This window comes from Pundamilia nyererei, unplaced genomic scaffold, assembly GCF_000239375.1.
Source record: "Pundamilia nyererei isolate P.nyererei 1_Seehausen unplaced genomic scaffold, PunNye1.0 scaffold00032, whole genome shotgun sequence".
In the NCBI taxonomy this organism is placed as follows: Eukaryota; Metazoa; Chordata; class Actinopteri; order Cichliformes; family Cichlidae; genus Pundamilia; species Pundamilia nyererei.
The window spans coordinates 2,532,561-2,557,052 of record NW_005187433.1 but is presented as its reverse complement, the minus strand read 5'-3'; the positions used below and the strand labels follow the sequence as shown (position 1 = coordinate 2,557,052).

Here is a 24,492-nt window from a genome sequence, read left to right as displayed (position 1 = left end):
GTGTTTTTCTGTTAACGGGTCTTTATTTATAACCTTTAAATTCCCTATAGATCATGGGGAGGGACCACACATGAATGTAGCTGTATGCTTTTATTCACCTCTGGTCATGTCAGGTGAAACGCAGCAGGGCTGATGGTCTTTGAAATCGAATGCCTTTAATGAGACAGTTGGAGTGAAAGCACCGGGACGGTGATTCTGACCATTATGGAGTTCACCTCAATCAGGAGAGATGGTTCATGTCTCCTGACCTCTGTTAGTGGTAAATTTGAGGGTAAAACAAATGAATGTTAAAGTGGTCCTATTGTGCTTAATGCTGTTACAGTGCTGGATGGGCAAAGTTTCGAATAATGGAGGTCAACATATATGCAAGTAGGAGCGCAGAGCTTTGGTTATGAACAGAGAAGCTCCACCCACTGGCTGTATAAACCTTCTGTTAGTGAGGGGCTGCCAATCAGAAGAAAGGTTGCTTGGCTTGTTTTAGATGATGGATGAACTCAAGTGCTACACCTAGGCTCAATATAAGATCAATAAAATTACTTTGAACTGTCAATCACATGAGGTAACACTATTAAAGTCCAAGAATATAATAAAAATAAGCACAATAGGGCCACTTTTATTTCAGATTTTTTGACTTGCAAGCCTGAATTAACTCAGTTGAACTAAACACACTGTAGCTGACCCTCAGAATAACAAATGAAACCTTTTTTGGGTGTCCTCTTTCAAGTTGTGACTTATTGACTAATTGATAGTGTAGGTAGGTTATCACAGTAGAATTATTTGTGTAACTGTGAATTGGGAAAATGAAAATGAAATGACTAAAATGGGAAAAATTGAATGAGGAGATTGAAGAAAAGATGACTCAAGCAGAAATGAGGAAAACATTTCAAAAAACCTGAAATTAAACTGAAGTGAAAAGATGTTTTCAGTGGAGAATTGAGGTTGCTTCGCTGGAACAAAATGAAAGGCCCTCGTGTAAAGCCTGTTTTTTGTACTTCCACCAGAAGCTCAATTAAAGTTTGAGTGAGTGTCGGTAGTACACAGTTTTTAGATAAAACTGCAGCATCGCTGTCTGCTGTCTTGGTACTGACCTCATTAAGGCCGGCAGATGTTAATTTATGATCAGAGGTCTGTGGGCATTGCTTGAAATTGGAATGTAAATAAACTAAATCCAGATGCACCTTTTAGCGGGTCTTTCATGATTAAATTTTAGTTTATTTTTCCCTCCTTTTTTTATGTCATAACCTTTTGAATTTTAATTTTAGCTGGTCTCTGTTCAGTGACCAACCTTGCTGTAAATAGATTGGAGGGGGGAGCGTCTCTTCAGTCAGTCAGGTGTTGTCTAGCTGTCTGAGCTGCCTTCTACCAGAAGCCACTGGTTTCATTATCATTTCATTCTGTTACATTTGACCTCCTGTTGTACAGATGGTTGTACAGATGTGCTGCTGACCAGCTAACATGTGGAACAGAGAAACTCCTTCATGACTATACAGAAGAAAAATCCTTAATAAAAGAATTTAAAGTGTCCTTTTGTTTTTATTTCATTGTGATCTTGAGTTCAGTTAGATACTAAACTGCATGGTAACATAAATATCTAATTAGTCAATCACACGGCACCAACTTAGTGCATTTAGGTATGTAGACATGGTCAAGACGACCTGCTGAAGTTCAAACTTGGCAACAAAACGACTTTGTTGTTGTTGCTAGATTGACTGGTCTAAGTGCTGATTTTTCTCTAAATTTAACATGAACAATGCATGCAAATGAACGTTAGTATGAAAATATATATATTAAACATGCCAGATAATAACAAAACTGCTCATTTACATCTAGTTTCAGCGAAGATCACATAATGGTTTAATATCAGAGACACACAAATATACAGCAAAAAAGAAACGCAAATAACAAATCAGACAAAAACAACCCCTCAAGTGTGTGTTATTCCAGAATGGAAGGGTGGTTAAATAAGGATGGCAAAAAAAGTTATGTTGACTGGTGATTCTATGGATTTATTGTTTCTCATGTCAATGAACAAGTGTAGTAACATTCTAGCTGCATTGTCCATAAGGAAAGCTGAATTTGCCTAAAATTCTGTAGCTTTTTACTGTGACATTTAAATGTTATGGAGTCCAAAGTGAGCCCAAGATATTGGCGGAACACAGAGTGTCAACTCAGCCGAAGAAGAGAAAACTGAGGCTGTATTCACACAGGTTCATCAAAATGAGCTCATTGTCTCATTTCTTGAAAAAAAGACTTGACTGGACGTAAACTGGGAGTGGAGCTAACAAATCTGCAGCAACTTCATGATCCTATCATATCTTTATAGACCAAAATCTCTGAATGTTTCCAAAACAAAGAATGAAGGTAGGCGTGAAGGAACAAAAAAAAAAAAAAACAGGCCTGACCTGCCATTAATAAAGTGTCGAGTGCTGACACACCAGAACTGAGCACGATCTCTAAATCTCAAATGTTTCGAAGTTAAATCAAGTTTGTATCATTTCTAAATCACCAAGAAAAGAAGAAGAAAACAAGAATACTGATAAAAATACAGGCTTCAAAGTGGTAATTAGCTAAATGACTCATCACATCCACATTCATCATATTTACCCCCCCAAAAAAAACCAAACCAACAACAACAACATTACCCAGAAAACTACTTGAGTTAAGGTCCTTCAAATTTGGGGAGTAAATACTTGGTACTATGGCTCTTTGAACATGGACTCTCAGGAGTGTAGCTCAAGCTAACATTAAATAATGAAACCCCCGAAACATTTGGATGTCTGATCTCTGCAGAAACCACAATTTTGCAACTTCTCCTACACAAAGCACATACATTTCAAAGGTTTGTACTGTGAAAAGAGAGAACACCATCACATATTCTGGATGCAATACTGTCAGAAACTTTCTTAAAAAAAAAAAAGTTCTTTTGGATTTGCTACCTGGAGTAACTTTTTTTTTTCCTTTTCAACCTTCAATGTCTGTAAAACTGTTCACCTGATCTGGACTCTTTGAACCTTGCAGTGGTAAATGCATCGTTTCAGACGAGATTTTGTTTAAATTAATATTTAATTTCTTTTTTTATTATTATTTTATCAGTGCGTGGCATTTATGGCTTTATGGCATTTTATTTGATGGGTCAAGCTTTAAAGGGTGAAAGAAAAAAAAAGTACCTTCCTTGTATACAAGAAGATGTAAATGAAACATCAGACCCCTTCTTTCAAAATTGTGATTTCTGCAGGCCTCCAAATATTTTAGGCAACTGAAGCATCCATCATTCTATGTTCAGCTGTGCCACAATCCTGAGGGTACCAGATATTCACCTCTAAACATTTTGAAGGACCTAGGACAATTCATTTTTTTTATTTAAAAAGATGTTAGAAAAATGTTTAAAAACAGCCCTACCTTCATTTCTTGAGACATATTTAAGAAAATAAATTACAATAATGAAAGAAGTGTATCTTTTTCCCCCTCCCGTTTTGTCACTTAAATCTGAGTCAGGGGGAAAGTGATGATCTGACATGGAGGGATCCTAAAGGCATGGCATCACAAATTCCTCATTTTGAACCTATGGGCTGTATCTGTCTGCAGGATGACTCCACATAAAAAAAACGAAGTCCTACTGCTTCAGACAGGACACTACTTGCATAATCAAGCTCAGAAAGACGGACACAGATTTGGCACGGCGGTTACGAGTGGCGCTCAGTCAGTGTGAAGGAGATTGCTCAGCGTCTGCCTCCATGGACAGAGTCCAAACAATAGACCTTTCTTGCTCTTCAGCACAAAAACTGCAAATTAATACAAAAAGAAGCCTGGTGACTATCTGAAGCACAATCTTTTGGCAAATGGGGTCCAGCATTTTTGACGTGATCCTCCCCAAGACTGCCACAGTTAATGTTTAGGCCCAATGCTGAATCGCAGAGGTGAGAGTCACAGGATGTGAGCAGCTATTGTGCAAAATGAGAGGAAGAGAGGACTTTGAATGCCAGAGGACAAAAGAGATATTCCAAAAGGATAATGATCCAAAACATGCTGCCAAAATCACTATGACATCACCAAATATTCGCGTAACATCTATCATCATAAATAAAGGTCAATGTCAAAAGTATCGAAAAAGTAAATGATTTTTATCATACATAGATCAGCTCAAAGGTGATAACATCTAGAAAGTGCAATAAAACTCAGCCACATAAACTATCACGCCTTTAAATGACAACAAAGTTGAATCAACATTATTGATCACCTGACATTTTATTGCAGGGCTGTTTCATTGGTAATAATTCAGAATCAGAATACTTTACAAATCCCAGAGGAATTTATGCACATTTCAATTTCAAAGTGCATACTGTATACCTCCCTAAAGCCCCAGCTGGATTATTTGTTTCACACTTATGTGCCACTGCACCATTTTACAGCCCGCTTTAATGAACGTAACACTAAATCAGAGTCCCAAACACAGACTGTATATAAAAGGTGGATGTGGGCACTGCGGTTTCTCGTGTAAAGTCATGCACACATTGCTTTGGAGTTGTCCACCATACTAGATGTGATACAACCATTGGTCCCAGGGGAAAACTACATATTCCCTGATTGGTTGGCAGTGGTTCCTGGAGGTTGTAAAGTCAAGTTCAAGGTAAACGTTATTATCCCCAAGAGGCAATTTGTAGTACAGCCAGCTGCAAACATGCACACACTACCTAAAGTCAAACAGACACAAACATGCAAAATCAACAACACAGCATTCTCATTCAAAACACCAATAGCAGCAGTGACAAAAGAATAAGTACTAGATCAGTGGCAATACATTTTTTAAAAAGTGTAAATGGAGAAGGTTCACCCTCCAAGTTAATGGTATGTTGTTAGTGACCACATGTGTGGAAAACCTCAATAAGAAGGTAAAGCCAATACAGAAGTGCTTTACACATGCATTTTTTTCTAATGGCCAGCAGGGGGCAAAAACAGTCTGGTTGTACAGAAGACTGTTTAAATTGACCCCTACTTCTCACTTGACCTTTGACCTCAGTAAACAATTTTCTGGTGAGTGTTTGGGCTCAGTTGCTAGCTTCATGTCTGATGATCACAATCTGGTCTTTAAGTCTGCCGTCTCTAGCCGTGTCTGGGCCTAAACTCCACTGCAGGTCCATAAATCAAATGATCACTCTGGCATCACTGAGAGTTGAAAAACTGTCTAAAGTCTTTCATCTTTAATAAAATGATCAGCGTTCTGCTCTACCAGGTGTAACAATTGAGTTTAACATCCAGGCATCCATGAAAACGGAATTTATGACATTTAACGGAGTTAGAAATTAGCAGGAAGTTAGCTCGCTAGCTTCTATCTAAATACAATATAGCATGTCCTGACTGCGGGGTTTTGGAAACAAATTCAAACTTAAAGCTCTTCTATCACTTCCAACATAAATGAAGACAGAAAACAAAACAGCAGTGACGTTTGTAGGGTTACTGAAGTTTGGCTAGCTGGTATATAATGATGTGCTACGTGGCCGCTAGCGACACAGCTATGTTAGCATAATATAAACAAGCTAACTTTTTTCCACTCTATAAAAGTTAACGTGAGGATTCCCAGGAACATATTAACACCACAAAAGCCATATTAAACGCAGACTACTTTAGGCCCAGAAGCAGGATTCGTCACGTCATCACTTAAAGACCAGATGAGATGATAAGCTCATCTGGTCAAGTCACTGTCACTGAGAGTGCAGTGTCCCTTTTTCTTGCAGTCAGATGTTTTCTCATCATATCTGGTTTCAAAATAACACAGCAACAGCCAAGATGTTGAGCTCGAGGCCTCATGCGGTCTTCAGAAACCAGTGGCTGACCATCATCTTTTATTTACAGTCTGTATACAATTGTATGTTCTTCCCTGAGATTAGGAAAGCTCCAATTCGCTTACTGTACTGATTTTACTTGTTTTCTGTATTAGGAGATAAACGACCATGGGGGGTTTAATCATTTGGCAGCATCAGTGTAAGTAGATAAGTAAGCACAGCAATTTATCAAGAAAATGTTCCTCGGGAAGGATAGCGAGAAAAAAAGAATAATCACCAGTAACCCACACAGATAACAGTGAGAATCACCATTTATGTAATACTCCATCATCATTTGTGGTTAAGGTAAAACGCCAACACAGGGTTCAGACTGGAACCAGCTTAAGAGCACTCAGACTGTTGTGTAATATTAAAAATAAACCATTTCCACCTGTGCTCACACAGTGTAGTTAATAAGAGTACTTTTAAATGTTTTAAAATCAATAATTACTCTTGAAATGTAAATAAAAAAAAATAAAAAAAAAGAGTACCTGAACACAAAACAAAGGGGTGAGCTGTTACTGTGATAGCAAACCATGCATTTTGGTAAACACACAAATGGTTTGTGCTGGATTTTATACTTGTAGCACAGCTTCTTAGCTTATCTAAATACACAAGGGCTACTGACATCAAGCTACTAGCTAATCACATGGCAGCCACTCAGCTCATTTAGACAATTAGACACGGTCAAGTGGACCCGCTGAAGTTCAAACTGAGCGTCAAAAAGGTAATTTAAGCAACTCTGAACGTGGCATGGTTGCTGGTGCCACACAGGCTGGTCTGAGTATTTTAAAAACTGCTAAACTACTACTGGGCTTTTTCCTGCACAACCATCACTGGGGTTTTACAGGGAGTGATCCAAAAAAGAGAAAATAAGTACATTTGTTCATTATAGGACTTTTTAAGACAAGGAACAGTCACAAAGCACTTTACCGAGGTAGGCCTATCAATAAAAGCCAGAGCACAGCAAAGGCAAAATGGACATGCATGGACCGAGCAAAACACCACAAAGATTACCCAAATGCATCCATGGGTATGAAGAGAGAGAAGGGGTTAAATGGTTTGCAAAGGACAGTCTCCCGCAGTCTTCTGTTGCATGGAATAATAAGAAGGGCCCTATCTGAGTATCTGAGAACCCAGCTTAGTAAATAAGGTAGAGCATTAGGTGGGAGCTTCACCCCTTAAGGCCATAAGAGTAAAAACCAAGATTTTAAATTGAACTCTAAATGTGAGAGCCAGCCAGTGCAAAAGCTTTGAATGTGGGGTGATATGTGAAGATTTATGAGAATAAGTTAAAAGATTGGAGATCAGAGATAATTAATTAGATCAGACCTTCCCAAAGTGGAGGAACAGTAACTGCGTGTGTATGTGTAAGCGTGTAAAACCTGAAGATAGAGACAAAATACTGCTAATCTGAATATCTGCCATTCTGCAATTCATCTAATGTCAACAACAACTTGGCGCACGGCGTGAAAAAAGACACATACCTTTGACGTTGCGTGATGAACTCTGTATTCCTCGTCCACACATAAAGGCAAAAAAGGAGTTTTAAAAAATCTCGTTTTCAGTGATTCCAAACGCTGTTCACGTGTGGACGAAACAGCTGCGTTGTCAAAAATAGCCGTGTAGGTGTGGATGTAGCGTAAAAGAGTTAGTAGTTTATTTTCTTACTACCAGTAATTTATTGCAGATTACTTGTATTTGCTTAATTGTTTACTAAATGTTTTGAGGTGTGAAATAAACCGCAATGGAGAAAAATAAGGGTGTGTGTGGTTGGAGGATGTGTTTGTGCGTGCGTGTGTGTGCGTGCGCACGCGGGGGTGGCGCGAACATTTTTCTTGTAAAATAAAGGGGGGGCCAGCAAAAAAAGTTTGGGAACCACTGAATTAGATGCTTTAGATAGATGGGAAAACAGTCCACTACGATAATCCAAGCGTGTTCGCTTTTTGAGACAACGGTCCTGAGTTTAGTTATATTTCTTACATGAAAAAAGCAAAAACAAAACAAGAGCAGGTCAGAAGGTTGATGTGAGGATCAAATCTTAAAGACTGATTGAAAATAATCCCAGGGTTCTGCACATTAGCTTTTATGTTCGGTGAACAGGAAAAAAGCCCAAACGTTGTCTGATTTGGGCAGTAATGCTCTCAGGGACAATAATTAGATACTGTCTTTTCTGAGTTAAGCTGAAAAAAGTTATAGGCCGAGCTTATAGACCAACAGGTATCAGGCCTAACATTGGTCCAAAGGAAATTGCATTATTTGACAGGGTTTTCGTGGAGTGATTGGAACCATTAAATGTCTAACCTTTGAGGTCTGATTGTATATATTTTGTATAGATGGGTACTAGTCCCAGCAGTTTTACCTCCATAACCTGTTTGTGTCCCGTCACTGGTTCATAATCTTTCACAGTGTACTGCATCCCGTCAGTGTGAATCAGTGTTCTCAGCAGTAGGTGGCACTGCAAGATCACTTTCACACCAGTTGAACAAGTGAAGGGGTAAACAATGAAGAATACAGGCCGCTCTCATTTATTGCTGTCATTTTTTATACATTTAGACAAGTTTACTGACTAAACTTGATCTGAGTTTAACTGATCCTCATCATGTCTCATTAACAGAAGAATTTAAACACCATGGCAGTAACAATGGACTGTATCACATTAGATTTACAAGAACCTACTAATGTTCTGGTTCCCTTTCACTTTCTCACTCTAATAGTTTAAAGCAAGTTTAGAGGTTCAACAGTGTCATCAATATGTGTTTATGACAATTAGTTACTGATATCACCCCTTTGCTAAGTCATTGCTGCCCTTACACCTGTGTATATGCATTCATTCCTGTTCTTACATACTCTAGAGTGCTTCCCAACTTTTTTCATCTGACCATCATCTAAAGCCCTCTGGAATCAAAAATCCCTTCATCAACACCCTCTTTCATGTTCAGATGTGTTCATTTGAGCCCATTTTAAAGCGTTTTGCTTTTGCTCTTAATGGTTTTCATTTAGCTTAATCAGTCAGTGTCACTGAACCTTCTCGGTCATTTAGCCGTAACCACTGGCAACCATTTGTCCACTAATGACTTACTACTAGATTTAACAGCTATGCATTCAGTTAAATGTATATAGCACCACATAACAACAACAAGTCGAGGTGCTTTATGCAATAATAGAGAGAAAACCCCAATAATCAGACGACCCCCTGTGAGCAAGCGCTTGCCAGCTGTGGGAAAGTACTGATATGGCACCATGAGGTCTTTAATGATACGATGGAGCCTGGTTATTCAAGACCTTGTATGTAGGGAGAAGGATTTTCAATTTCATTTTGAATTTAACAGTGAAGAAAAGACAGCATGTGAGAAATATGCTCTCACTTTCTAGCGCCTGTCAGTAATCTCGCTGCAGCATTTCGGATTAACTGAAAGGTAAGCCTGATAAAAGTCCAGTCCAATCTAGAAGTAATAAATGCTTGAACTAGATTTTTTAGCATCACTCTGAGACAGGATGTTTTCTAATTTTAGAGATATTCCACAAATGCAGGAAAGTAGTCCTACATATTCGTTTGATATGTGTACTAAAGGAATTATGCTTGTCAAAAATGACTCCACCGTTCCTCATGTTCAAAGTAATCTCCCTGTGCACCTTTCAACCTCTTAGTGGAAATCTCAATATGCCCCCTGGCACCAACATGAGCTGTCTTGCCCATCCAGGCAGTGGAAAAAGATCATCTCTAACGTCGGATTTGGTGGGCAGCCCACCTCCAAAGTCTTCCACTGCCCACCGTCTCAATACGCCCAGGCTGAAGAAACTGACTGCTCTGTCTCCATGAACACACCAATGAGTCAATATGTTGTTCAGGGCATTTTCTGTGTGTAAGTCTCTCTCCCTCCCTGTTTGGCTAACAAGTCTCTTAAAAATAAGCAATTAAAAAACTCCTGTGTTTTTAGTATCAGAGTTCAGATCATTCTCTTTGACTGTTCACAGCCGGACTTTACAATCTCATCTGAAAACTGCTCGTTTTGATCGCAAAACTGTGTTCTCGTCACCAGAAATGATCCTTCACACAAAATTTGCTGATGTTTCCTCTCTGAACAAGCGTGAAGGGCCGTGGTGAAATCGCAGAGCTAAACACTGTCGGGACAGGACGCAGAAGTTGACTTCAAATGTGAGATCAGTCAAACACATGAAAATATTTTGACGGCTCCTTTTTTTCTATTTTTTAAAATCATCTGTAAATTTGCTTTTACATGCCTGTTTCTACTTTTTATCCATTATTTTTAATCAAGTTTTAAGTTTTCCACTCAAGCCTGTTCCGGTCCACTTAATTCCTAGATTACATTATAATTTCTGCCTTTTCTGAACACTAATTAACTAAGATAATCTCTCAACCTGCACCCTCTGGAGTATAACCTTTGGGTGGGAATTAACACACTAAAATGCCAAGTACAGTAAGGTTGTTATAATTAACCTAAACTAAAAACTAAAACTAGATGTGAAAAAGCATTTTACCCATGTAAAATATTTATAAAACTACAGTTTGGGGAAAACTAATTATATATTTCCTCTATTTTTAATTTTTTTTTAATTAGTTTTCAGTTTTAGTATTGCTAATTTGGTCGAATTTATAATCCCAATTTGCCTTATGAAGCTCTGATGGACATGTTTTCAAGTCAAAGTCAAAATGAAATACAAATGAAAACCAACTACAAAATATAAAACACAAACCAATAATAAATTTCACCATAAGCTGCTACAAATGCTAAGTGGCAAATTGTATGCTTTAATAGATTGGAGATTATAGTAGTTAATCCCATCATTAAAAAAACCCACAAAACTTTAATTAATAACATTATTTATTCAACAGTGAAGCTTCAGTAATAAATAAATGCACAGATCATTTATTCCACAATAAAACCAAAGGAAATTTGTTTTGCTTTATATATGAGGATTGATATTGCCATTATGAGTGAACAGCATTGACCAGAGACAATCAAGACGAGACACTTAACACAGAGAGGCGTACAGACAGACAGATGTGTATGGATTACACAGATGTGTACAAAGTATTGCATTTTTCACTGATTGGCTGTTTTCTTTCTCTCTCTCTTTCTCTCTCTTCACAGTCTAGTCAGTTGAGCATCGCCATGACGTGCAAATCAGTCAAAGATTACAAATACAGTATTGCATCATTTCAAAGTGCTACAGAGATAAGTGTCGACAATCTTTTGAAACAGACCAAATTTTCTTTTTTTTTTTTGGTTTCTTCTGGTGAATGTAGTTGGATTTGGATTTTTTTTTGCCTTTGCTTGTCTGGCACAGTGTAGAGCTCAGCCTGGTCAGAAGCAAACATAATATAAAATATTATCTCAAATTGTGATATAATAAAGCTCAAAATTTTTTTAAAAAAAGAGGTAAATTTTATGTTTATTATAAAATATATAAATAAATCAAACGAATAAGTAATTTTTTAAAAACCTGGATTCTACTTTTTATGATCTTCAATGGTGAGTGGAAAAAGCACCCATGGTTTAATGTCCTACCTTTAACATTTCTCCCATTGTCATCATTGTGTTGTCCATTCAAGCATGTTTGCGTGTTTTTGTGGATTGGGAAATCTTTTGCACATATAAATCTACTTGTGTGTTTTTGTGTGTGTGCTTGTGTGAGTCTGGCAAATGATGAACGGAGACAGTTTTGCTCTTTCGATGCTGCGGCGTAAGAGTGAACAGAAAACAATGCTCCACTGGCAAATCCATAGGATACCCTTGTGAACAAGGCACAAACATCTCAAAGGACCATTTGGTGATGATGCACATTTTAGCCTGTTATATAAACAAACGACAGCTTCCCAAAATACCTCATATGAGGCGGTGTTCGCTTTATTTCAGTACTCTATAAAAAAAATACTGAGAAGGTTCGAAGCCAGTGTCTTGTGTATGTTTTGGAACATTATCAGTAGTAAAAAATTCATGACAAATGATGGTTTAAAAAAGTACAAAACCACCACGATGGCCCTTTAAATGTCTGTCGTCCAAAACTACTATGCTCTAAAATCTGCACTCTGATCTAAAAGGAGACTCCAGGAAATTTGGAAGATGTTGCCACAAAATGTCCCAAAAAGCGTGTATGTATGAGACCAGTAGAGGGGTTTCCCCAGTCTATTGACACAGACCCTGGCCTATTCATTTATTTGGCATCTTATTACATTTATTTAGCCTCTCCAGTGTTAAGATAAAGGGCGGATGAGGGGGGTGGGGGCAGACGGGAGAGGGCGAGATGAGAGAGGAGAAGGATGGAAGGAGTGGGCAATATAAAAGGATGAAAAGGAAAGGAGAGGAAGGTGTGGGGAGGGGGAGAGACAGGGAGAGGAAGAGGACGTATGAAAGACAGGAAGCTCCGGTCGGAACGCCGGCAGAGCACCTGTCACTGAAGAGGCTCCTGCTTTCTATCACCGTCTCCTCCCCTCGTTTTTTTCATCTATCTCTTTTGTCTGGCAGAAGGAGGGACACCCAAAGGGGGGAAGAGCGGGTGCTTAAAATTCTTCCTTCCTTCCTGTGTCCATCTCCTCTCCTAAAGACCTGTCGTCTCCATAGCAACAGACCCTGTCTTCATACTGAGCTTATTCAGTTGGCAGTCATGAATGTGTGTGTGTGTGTGTGTGTGTGTGGGAGAGACGTAGAGAGAGGGGCAGAAAAAGAGAGAGAAAGACAGTTTTGCTGCTGTTCATGCCTCTCTGTGTCAGGGTTGTGTGTCAGTGTGCCTCTGTCGGCGTGATTGTTTTGTTTTTTTTTGTTTTCCAAGGAAGAGTTTGTATCTTTAGTAAACATCAGTCCAACACTCCATCTGAACTCAAAAGCCAGTTCATTTTTGGTTGATTTAAATAAATGTCAATGACATGAAAGGAGCATTGGCTGGTTTTTAAACTGTAAAAAGTGTTTCAGTCTTTGAGTTCTGAATCAGGCACCATGACGCTTCTCACCTCCGTGCTCTGAAGCATACTACCAACGGCAGCCCCAGTCTGTGCTCGCTTTGTATTGAGGGAAGGCTTGGATTGTCTGTCTATCAGCAGCCGGGGGAGGTCGTGATGGGGCTGTGGTGCAGGTAAGCGGGGTTCACAACAGAAACTGGGAAGTTGAAAATGAACGGCGAGGTGGGCGTGGCTGCCGTTGAGGTGGTGGTTGTCGTGGTCTTGGGTCCGAGCAGCGGGCTTGCCGTGGCGGCGGCTTCGGCGGCACACGAGGTGGCGAGGAGCTGCGACTCGAACTGCAGCAGTTGGCCCATGAAGCTGAAGTTGGGGGAGATGATGCTGCGGCGCCGCCGTACAAACTCGAACGCTTCGTCCAAACGTACCCGCTTTCGCTTCATCAGGTAGGCCAGGCAGATGGTGGCAGAGCGGGAGATGCCTGCTTGACAGTGCACCAGCACTCGCCCACTGGAGTCCCGTACTGAATCTGAGAAGACAGAGGAGAGCGGGTCGGCAAGGTCAGTAAAAAATAAAAGATTATTTTTTAAGTGAATACATAAAAGACTGAAATGTCTTGACAACTGTGAGAGGGATTGCCATGGAATCTGTGAAGATGTCCATAGTTTTCATAGAATGACCGTTATGGACCCAGTTAAATGTCTCAACAAGTACTGAATGAATTGGAAACATCCAGCAAACAGTTGGACAATTCCCTGGATATTCTTGTAAGCTTTCTACTAAGATAAAGTATGTGTTCAACAATTATTTTTTTTACTGTCTTGAGGCTTTCTGGTCCAACTTTATTTTCTAGTGAGCTAGCCATGGCCCTGGGTTTGTGATGCTGACAAAGAGGCAACGTTTATATTAGTCTGACACTTTAACTATGCTCAAATAAGACAGAAATTAGACAGAAATATAAATGGCTTAAAAATTGTATTTTTTGTACAAAAAAAAATAAAAATGCGGCTGTCTATTCAATATCATGTTCTAACCAGATTAGTCATTGTTTTAAAAAAGCAGATTTAATTTCTTCATTGTCACAATATGATTAATATGTCTCACTTTGTAAAGAAATATTGCTTAGACCTCTATTCTACATGGAGATAATGTCAACATCTGTTCCTCTACAAATTAGTTTTCACAGTCTTACCATTGTCAGTTTTGACCGGGGATATGATGCCAGAGTTTCAGGCATGTTTGCTGGGTAAGTTTATACAGGCCTAAATAATTAACAAGCATGTACCCTAAGATGAAGCATCAGTCTCTGAACCCTTTTTTAGTGTAAGCATGAGGTCATGTTTGATTTGTTTTTATTGAATTGGTATTTAGGAAAACTAACTAAATGTTAACAATGTTTTCAATATTTTGTAATCTGCACATGCTAGCATGCTATCACCAAGCTAGCTTAGTAGCACACTTTTTATTTTGTTTTGTTTTATTTTGTTTTGGGGGATTGCTATAAATTCAAATACCTAGATTGTTCTGTTTTTATTTTTCTCTGAGCACTAAGCTTGTGTAATTTGTTGTAGTTAATTTAAGTTTGAGCTTTCCATCTTTATATTTAGTTTACTGGCCCCAATTAGCATTCAAGAGTCAAATAACGTAGTTTTAAATAAGCTACATTTACATTTTATAACATATTAACATTATGCCATGTTTGATGTAACATAATACTTACATTGTCACTAATGTAACCATGATTTTCTATAGTAATTCTGTATTTATCTGGAAAAGTTAGTTACCAAGTTATGACCAAATACAGCACTGTCTTTATCTATAGCTAAACTTGCTTGTTTCTGTTGTAATGCCACTTTTATAATTTTAAGTTGTAAGTGTTTGTGGAATCTGTAGCACTTTATTTAAGAGTGAGCTTTCCATCCTATTATTTAGGTGACTGGTTAGCAATGAGCTAATGTAAATCTAATTTTACATTAAAAATAAATGAAATGTCACTAGTTCCTTCTGAATAGAATTAGCACTTTCAACATAAAGTTTATCAGCAACAATTTGATATTTTAATAATTTTTTAAAGAAAAATTGCAAAAATCAAAAGGTCTCCAATTCTCAAATACACATTTTTTTCTCTCTCATTACTGTAAAAACAATATATTTTGGTTTTAAACAACACAGAAGAGGAAATTATGACATGTTGTGCTTTTTTGTAAGCTGAATTATTATCAACTGATTAGAAAAAAATATTTTATTCATGATTTATAATGAAGAAAATGAAATAACTATCAGTCACCAATCATCACTTAGTACATACACTGTGAACAAAGTGTCACATGAATCTACATTTTGTTTACAGCCACCAAGTATTTTTAAACACAGCAGATGTACAGTGAGGCTTTGCCTGTTTTCATTTCCTGTCCTCCACACTTTAACGCCTTCTCCTCGCAGCACAGTCAAACCGATAACTAACCTCAAAGTGAGAAAGCAGCGAATCACATTTTACTGACACGCACAAGTGCAAAATTTGAGTCATCAGCCTTTCTTTCACACTTCCTCCCCCAACCTATTTCTGCTTCTACTTCTTGAAGTATGTTTAGATGCATGCCATTACTCCATTAAGGAGAATAACCAGATTTAGGTAACAATTTAAGCCAAGCATTTACAGTTTCTCCTCTCCCCTAAAGCCTCAGTTAGTGTGAATAGTGGGACATCGTGTTAATTCTTGTATAATGTGTAGGGCTACCTCCAGGAAGTCAGATGCACAGTATGAGAAGAAAACAGAGTGAATTTATGTAATGTGTTGTCCTGAGTTCTCACTCCACAACCTCTTGGGCACATGAGCAGAATTACACAACATCAGATGTTTACTGGCCTTTCTTTAAATGCATAGATTGCCTGATTGCTAACAACCAGCTTCCTGATCTCTCACATCAAATATCTGTAATTTTTCTCCCTCAGTTATTCACACACAGACAGACTTCAGGTAACTCCACCACAGTGCCTGTTCACTCAGTAACACTGGATGAGTCAGACTCGACTCTGGTCCCACAGCATCTAACTATGACGCATACCAGCACCTACACAAACACACGCTCACAACACAGAAATCACACACACCGTGCCTTATGCACAGCATGGATATTCCAAGGAAAAGCAAAGCTTAGACTCGCCTAGAACACACACACACACACACACACACACACACAAAATAAGATTATGGCGCAGAGAAATTACTGATGGTAATATTTCATCATTCCAAATAATCTGTCTTATCTCTCAGTGCTTCTGCAGTGTCTGCTGAGATGTATACGATTAACCTGGAAATAACAATTGGTGACAGAGTCCCATGAATAAATGTCTGAATTGTCATCATCATCATCATCGCTGGAGCTTAAAAGCTTTTCCATGACAGGTCTCTGAACAAATAAAAGCTCCTTTATGGGAAAAAATTCTCAAACTCTAGACAAGAAGTGATGTTTTAGATAAAGAGGAAAGGAGAACTGCATCAGCATGAACAGTGAAAAGCCACCATTTTCCGGATACTCGAAACTACTGAATCCACAAAGAAAGAAGGAACATCGCAGTCCAACCCACGCTGCTCGATGGAGGAGGCATACTGGTTAAAAATGCCAGCTCAGTCTACTTAAAGTAGACATGTAATATGTTGACCTGCAACTATTCTGATGTTCTATTAGTTTTTTCCTATAGCTTTAGACACATTATCAGAAAAATAATAAGTGCATTAATCAATAATGAGAACAAATCTTTAACGTGTATCAGCAAACACTGCAAAAACTCAAAATATTCACCCAAAATAAACAAAACTCTTCTCATGCATACGACACACTTACACACTGACCTATGAACTCGATAGCCTCCAGGAACCAGGAGCTGATTTCTTCCTTGTGGTTGTCCTCCACAGGGATACATTTGTACTGGTAAGCCCCCTCGAAGTGGTTGGGACAGTCAGCTGACACGTTCAGCAAGGCAGAGATCCCTATACTATCCAAAACCTCCTTCTTCGAGGCGTGAAGGGCGCTGCCAAGGTAAAGGAAGGGGAGGATCTCAACCGGGCCACCCTGGGAAAAAAGGACAACGGCAAGTTGATCATTTATTATCCATCCATCCATGCGTTTTCTTCCGCTTATTCAATTCAGGGTCGCAGGAGGGTGCTGGAGCCTATCCCAGCTGTTCTAGGGCGAGAAGCGGGGTACACCCTGGATAGGGCCATCATTTATTATTATATTTTAATAATCAGCAGTAAAGGCAAAGATTTACTGTTATGAGGCAGCTTGTAGGAACATTTCCTGACCCGAGCAGCATGTGGAGCTACACTGGAGAATTGTCCTTAGGTGAAAGCCAGTGTGCATGGCAAGACAAAGAATTCATTGTCTCGGTAAGTCGCAGAGGCCAGATACCAGATGACTTCAGTATAAGCGTGACCGCCCTTAAATATTTTGTTAATCACATTAGCCATGCTTCTCAGCTTAATATCTGTGTGAATAATGCGAAACTCATTTGATATGGGCCATTTAGTTTGTCACTTTCTCTCTTCAGCTGATTTATATTTTCACATCTGGAGACAGAGTTTACTGTTGGAGCTGAGCGTCTCATCGACTGGCTTATAATTATGAGCACAAAACCACCGTATTCAGCGTGAATATCTGTGCGTCTTTATTGTATCAGCATATGGAAAACCTTCTTTCAGAAGCTCTACTGGGGAAAAACATCCTCCGCGACAGCATTTTCACAGAATGTGATTCTGTAAGCACACGAAAAAATCGTTCAAGGAAAACAGGCAATTTCGCTGTGATTGACACTGCACTGGTGCAAGTTACATGCACGCATATCGCACATTTAATAACACGTATATTCCCAGTTTAGAGCCAGATTATGTCACTGCTCAGCCACATCTCAGAGGACATGTTAAAGTAAGAGCTGACGTGCCGTTTCCCCTTTTACTGGATCTGAAAGGTCAGCTGATCAGCAGTCTATACCGGCGCTTATTGACAAGAGCTGCGGCTGTTTGTGCCAGTGCTGCTGACGAACTCGGTAGTGACACAGCGTCAGGAAATGATCGATACTGCTAAGAGGTGTAATGTGAGGAGGGGGATGTTTGTGGTGGTGGCGAGCAGCCCGCTAAATCTATACTGCCGCTGCTGCTCGTGCAGGAAGTGGAAGCATTTCTTGAATTAAAAATGCATCTGATGGTTGAGCAGAGACAATCAGACGTTTTTCTTATAAAACACACAGAGGCTGGCTTGTCTGTGCCGCTCCCCTCGTGGGTTCCAGGGGAATTAAACCCTGACCACATGTGACTGTGAGCGTTGCGTAAACTCTGCAGACTCGAACAACAGCTTACTAACCAGCAAAACAAGGCCAACCAGGTCACAGGAAGTGCTACAGAGGTGAATCAATGCCCATCTATGACATCCAGGCCAGCGTGTTATTATGCACCAAAAGACTTATAAATTGAATATCTTCTTGTTATTTAAATGTGTTCATAATTATTATTTTGTCTTGTGTTGTTTTCTGGCAGTCAGAATGGCAGCTGACTTGCCCCTGAGCAAAGCAAATAACTGTCAGGGTGCTCTGTGTCAGTGTGATACATAAAAAAGGACGTTTTCTTTTGCATGTTTTTATAAACTGAATGCTGCAACACATTAACATGCACACTACTTGCAGCACAGAGAGGACTTCCATCAGTCTGACACTGGCGGATGTTAATCATGTTATTACAGGCAGATGTTATTTTAAAGGTGAGGTGCGTTTAACACTTTTTCTGTGTCGCGTTGCATTTTACCTGGTCATTGTGCGGCGTTCCACACGACGAGCAGGCAGAGTCGATGCTCGACTGGCTGGTGAGGGACGGTAAGGTCTTGGCCTTTAAACAAAACTCTGGATACTCTGTGAAAAATTTGTCATATCCCCCTATAACACACAAAAACAACAAAATACATGTCACAATCACATATGCAGTGCTTTGCTGTAGGACATTAATAAGTGGTGCAAAATAGCACGCAAAACATGCAAGAATGAGTACCACGGGAAAATATTACAGAAATACCAGCTTCCTTTTTTAGGGGTGGGGGTGGGGGGTTGTTTACTTCTCAAAACACACCACAGATGCACATATGAGGACAAAAGAAGCCTGCATTCACATCGCAGCACAATCTACAACAGGATTTCTAGTCTGCATTCAGGTAGCTTGACGCAAAGTCTATTAAACCCCTGACGGGCTGTCCTGTGTCTGCTTGCTGTGGATTTGAAAACAGTTTCATCAGTTTTGTTTTTTTCATATATGTGTAGGCAGTATGTCGCTCTCTGCACCTCAAGGATCAAATCAGATCAACTGAAATGTGTCAGATTTACAATCTGCAAGCATACATTTATGTTCTTCGAGGCATCAGCATCAAGAGGATGCACAAAAAAAGAAAGAGTGAAAAAAGGAATACGCCACAGCTTGCAACAGCCTCGAGATTTTTCAGCAGTCTATATATAGGGTGTGTAAATCAACTGCTGATTTTAATATTTCGCTGCTTCCTGTGGGTGATTTACCCGAAGCGGACTCTGTGTAAAAAGATTATGTGTGTGTCCTGTAAGTCCCTCCGGTTTGATGTGGCTTCTACGCATCAGCATTACCTCATTCACTCAGCTCACAGCCATTGGTCTGTGTGTGAATGTGTGTAGATGTGAATGAGTGAGTGAGAGTGTGTGTTGTTTAAAAAAAATTATACACCAGTGCATTTGAAGGGAGAACACACTGAGCAGGATATTTCTAGTTTATTGAATAACAAATAGTTACACACATAAAATTTTTAAATATCCAATATCTCTAAGAACTGGTGAAAAATAAAATATCTGGTGGCCTAGAGAGGATTGTAGGTTAGCCACTGGAAAATAGCAATTCATTAAAATGTGGTCATTATTATTATTAATGGATGTCAGTACATATATTCCAATTCTTATCTTATTTTACTGTTTTTTAAAAATCAATTGTTAAAAAAATAGAATTTATTGCTAAGCATAATGCCTACTGCTTACACATGTATCAGTTATTATAATTATACCCAGCCATTCATCAGTTACATTACATTTACTGCTCTAATTGAAATAATTAATGTCAGTCATTAAACTTTTTGATGTAACTGGCGCTGCTACACATCACAGGCGGCTAGGATTAAAGAGTAAACGACATAATTTACCTTTGAGCAGGTATATGCGCGTGTCGGAGGCGTCCCTGCACAGCGCGTGGAGCACCAGCGTCAAGGTGCTGTCCTCCTTCACCGTTTCCGAGTCCGGCGTCCTCTCGTCGTACAGCACTGCGGCGGAGTACATCCCGGAACGCAGGCGGACTCGGACCTCCTCGTCCCCGGCCAGGATCTGGTCCAGGCTCAGCACGGAGCCCTTCGCCCTGCGGCGGACGATGGTGTTGCAGCGGGCGTTGACGGCGCCCCGTATGTGCCCCGCGCTGAACGCGAGGAAAGAGCGGCAGTCCAGCAGCAGGCACTTGGCACTGTCCTCCTTCAGGAGCCGCTTCAGCACCGTGCAGTCCATCTCGTATAGCTCCTCCATTGGCACGTCGTTTCGGGCTGTTAGGCTGTGCTTCACGGTCGTTAAATCTCCTCTCTCGCTCTTTCTAAGCCCCCTCACGATCACCGGACCCCTCGGAACCCGGAGAAGGCGGTGGATTCCCCTTGCGCTTCTCCTCTATCTGCGCATAAACACCGTCATGATCATTATCATCATCGTTGTAACCGCACTACTTCTTAAGCTCAGTCCGGTCACTTCTGTCTCTTTCTCCTCTCTGCCTCTCCGAGTATTTTCTCCACAGGACTCTTTCTCTTTTTTCCTGTTTTTATGAATGGGTGCATCGCGTCACGGCGGAGGTGACGTCAACCAACCAGCAGCCTATCGCAACGCGTCCAGTTTCCCGTGCCCTTTCCTCCTCTACCGTTCATTCATAAAAAAAACACACAAACACACACACACATCAATGAAACGAGAGGCCATGGGACCGAAGATTAAGCGCAGGAGAGTTTGGCTTCATACCATAACAAGCTCTTCTTCATAACTTAAGGATCATTTTTTAGATAAAAAATAAATAAATAGGAAATTAAAGATATTTTAAAAGTCCGTGTCAAAGTAAGCAAAGCAGTGCAAATAAATGTAAGTGTTATAGAAGTAAATTTGAACTATATTTTTTTATATCTTACTGATATTTTACAGTTTAAACTTACAAATGATTTTTTTTTCATAATCAAATGAACCAAATAAGACTCATAATTTGTAAAGGATATCATTTGTCATCACAAATGTAGGCTACTATAAACTGTATTATATTCAGTCTACAAGTTTAAGGTCATAAAATAAATTAATCGAAATTTCAGGTTTTCGCATGTGTTGGAATTCAACTGACTGCATATGTAGCTCAGCTTAGCTCAGTTTCATATCATTCAAGGCTCAGTGTTAGAAATGCTGCTGGTGGACTGCAGGTGGGTGTGCGCTTACGTACAAGGGTCCGTGTGTGCGTGTGCATACGTCTGGGTGTGCATCTGTGTGTGTGGGTGTGTGTAATCCTACAAGCGGATGCAATTTGCATCTTCTATCGCGCAGCCTTGGCGAGCGTGCTCAGGTATTTGCATGTTGATCTCATTTCCATGGTAACGAGAGGAAAGAGAGCAGCACGGCGGCGGATGACAGGAGGAAAATGCAGACACCCTGACACAAACAGGTGGAGAGAAGACATCTGAAAGAGACAAACAAACAGACAGCAGGGAAAAATGTTTAACACTTTTATGGGTGGGCTGCTGTGGGAGAAAATAATATGTTTGAGTTCCCGTGAGTGTTTGGATCTATGTTGTGGAGGCTGTCTCTTTCATTTTCATGACTTCATGTGTTCACTATAAGTAAAATCTGATGGTAAAGTTGAACAAACCCTTGAAATATCCTTACTGCTATACTGCTTGTTAAAAAAAATGAGGCTGTCTCGGTGCAGTACCATAGCAATTTGGTACTATGGCAACTTCCTCAAGAGACAGAAAGGTATAGGCAGTGATGGAGCAAAGGCTGACTTTTATCCATAAACTGATGCCCACATTTCCCACAATGCAGCTGAACACGACTCCCTTTTTTAGTACAAGAGGAAGAATAGAGGAAGATCTGTAATTGCCTCACTGGGTGATGTTGGAAAATCCCAAAACTGTGCCTTTAAAGATGGATGACAGGAAGCAAATAATTAAGACAAATGGACTTCAGGCCTCACTCATTATTTCTGTAGTGATTATATGATAGAATAAGGTCATTCTCACTCCTGGTATTTGCTGTAGTTGCTCTTTAGTATTCACCTGACAAGGGATATATCCTTGGTTTGATTCCAGGAGAAGACAGAAATCCCTTTGGGGTTGCACGAGGAAGGCCATCTGATGTAAAATTGTGACAAACGTCATTGTTTGCCAATTGTCTACCAAGGTTTTTCCTCTTTATTTGTCACCTTATCAGACTTGATACTTTACATCTGATTTGCCCATTTTATATATAAAAAGAAACCGAGAGTTGGAACACCATGTTTAGCGTATGTGTATGGACTGCAATGGGCAAACAGCAGGAAAAAAATGAATGAAAGGACTGTGACTGTGAGCCGGAGAGTTGACAGAAGGTGAGATGGAAGCCGACACAAAGAAAGGCAGGGTGGGAAGGAAAACGGAGAAGGTGAGGAAGAGGAGGAGGAGGGCGGGAGGTAGAAGAACAAAAGAAGAGGTGTCTACTTGTGCTGGACTGCAGCCTCTGGCATCCCATATAAACACAGACACACACGCACAACACCGCACATTACTATCAAGCCTAAACAATGCCTCCAACAGACGGGATGGTGCTGCTGCCGTAGCAACAAGGGAGAGGTGTGGGAAGGCGGAGACAGAAGCCAGGGGGGCTGCGAGGGGATTGGCCGGAAATCAGTTCTGTGCTGATGTCATCCTCCCCTCCCTCCCATTGCGCTCTCATGTCCACCCATTCATCCCCTCACATCACATCCCTCGCTGGCATGCCGTCATCTGTCAATACAGCAGACGGGAGAGAGACAGAAACACAAAGAGGGAGGATATCTCCCGCTTCTGTTTACTCCGTTTCCATCTCACACATCTGACTCTGCCCATTCCACGTTTAATTTTTGCTTATTCACAAGCTCTCCTTGTGAATAAGCTCAGGAGGACAACAGGGCTGTGAATGCAGCAGAGGCAACCAAAGGGTTATTTATTTACCCTTGTTTTTAATTGTGCACTAATGAAAGTAACAACAATGCAATAATAATAAATGTCAGTGTAAATTATATATTCACATACACAGCACAAGTATACTGTTGACTGATAGCAAGATTACAACAGCATATAAGAACAAGGCACAAAAAAGGTCGCCTCTCACAGGCCCAGCTCCTTATGCCTGGATATCAAAGTGCCTTTGAGCAAAACACTGATTCCTTCTTTAGTGACAGTTTAGGTTCTGGAAAATTACTCATGGTCTTTCCTTGTCAATTCTGTGTGATATAATAAACTGGAATGTAGAGACCAGAAAATGAAGGAACACAGAAAAGAGTTTACATAAGAATGAAATAACTGAGTGTTTCAGAACAAACAAGTGGATAATGGCAATAAGACCTGTGACATTAGAGGAAAAAAGAGTAGGAAAATTGTGGAATCTAAGATTTACAGAGTCTGTCTATGTGTGCAGCAAGCATTTTGTCACTGAGGAGTCAAATATCCAAATGTCAAAGGCCACTATGTATCTGTAAAATACACAAAAGCATTTGTGTTATAGTGCAGATCATTCAGAAAGTTGTGAGCAATTCTAGTCTCGTAGCAAAACGTTTTGGTGTTTAATAATTATCACCGAAATTCAAAATGATGCTTAAAGTTCACGGTTGGTTCAAGTTTTCATTTTAAGCTACCATGTACATCCTGAGACCAAAAGTTCTTTGGTTTGGTTGTGGAGACTCGCACAGACAGACATGCAGCTAAGTGATGAAACCAACATATCTACATGTCATAGTATTCAGGGTAACTGATGAAACTCCACACTACAGGTGAAATGTTATCATATCGAGCGACCATACACAGGTGTAGAATGTAAATATCTTGGAAATCAGTTATTGTAATTGACACATATTTGAAATCCAGAAGAACTAGCACATTTTTAGCAAATTTGTGAGCAGTGTAATTAATTGCATGAATGGACAAAAAAAAAAAAACGCTCTGTCTGGAAACAAAAACGACACAAAGCTTTCCAAATATCTGTGAACCTAGCATGCTAACCACTTTTATACACAATCTATGACGCTAACACAAAGCTAGCAGACAAAGAACTCTGGACCTAACATGACGGGTGCGCAACCAAGCAGCTAGAACTCAATTTACAACAACAGCAGAAATGAAAAAGGCTTGTGGGATTGTACATGTCCGCCTGTAGTCTTTCCTACACTAGAATCACTATCACCAAATTTGTTGTGACTTGCACCATGGCTTGTTTTTCTCTGACTTTGTGCCCAAACAATATTGTGCGACGTATCGAGTGATTTAAAAGTGTCGCTATTTTGAGATTACATTTTTTTATTGCATGTACATGCATGCTATGAGTAGTCAGCCATCGATGAGAGTGTGCTGAATTTCCCCATATATAGAATACAAAGTCCAAGATATGAGATAACTTAAACACCAGCATACTATAATAAAACAACACACACACACACACACACACACACACACACACACA

At 39.8% G+C, this 24,492-nt stretch overlaps 2 protein-coding genes across 2 annotated transcripts in view; both read right to left on the bottom strand.

Moving 5' to 3' along the window:
* Positions 1-10,682: 10,682 nt before the first annotated feature.
* Positions 10,683-20,568, bottom strand: dusp4 (dual specificity phosphatase 4). The gene is made up of 4 exons (XM_005729256.1): positions 19,935-20,568; positions 18,533-18,660; positions 16,589-16,808; positions 10,683-13,264 (listed from the first exon to the last, which is right to left on the bottom strand). The coding sequence occupies exons 1-4, from the start codon at positions 20,302-20,304 to the stop codon at positions 12,876-12,878; spliced, it is 1,107 nt and encodes a 368-aa protein (XP_005729313.1). The 5' UTR covers positions 20,305-20,568; the 3' UTR covers positions 10,683-12,875.
* Positions 20,569-21,205: 637 nt separating this feature from the next.
* LOC102214213 (putative cytochrome P450 120) overlaps positions 21,206-24,492 on the bottom strand; it is a 48,872-nt gene continuing 45,585 nt past the window's right edge. The window contains exon 11 of the mRNA XM_005729255.1: positions 21,206-21,478. Coding sequence (XP_005729312.1) covers positions 21,335-21,478 — 144 coding nt within the window. The 3' untranslated portion in view covers positions 21,206-21,334. The remainder of the gene's footprint in view (positions 21,479-24,492) is intronic.

Excerpts from the sequence above, each read along its gene's own strand:
- dusp4 (XM_005729256.1), bottom strand. The coding sequence starts at position 20,304 with ATGGAGGAGCTATACGAGATGGACTGCACGGTGCTGAAGCGGCTCCTG. Across the intron at positions 16,809-18,532 it reads GAACGCCGCACAATGACCAG|GGTGGCCCGGTTGAGATCCT; the intron begins GTAAAATGCAAC and ends CTTTTTTCCCAG. Across the intron at positions 13,265-16,588 it reads GGAGGCTATCGAGTTCATAG|ATTCAGTACGGGACTCCAGT; the intron begins GTCAGTGTGTAA and ends CTGTCTTCTCAG.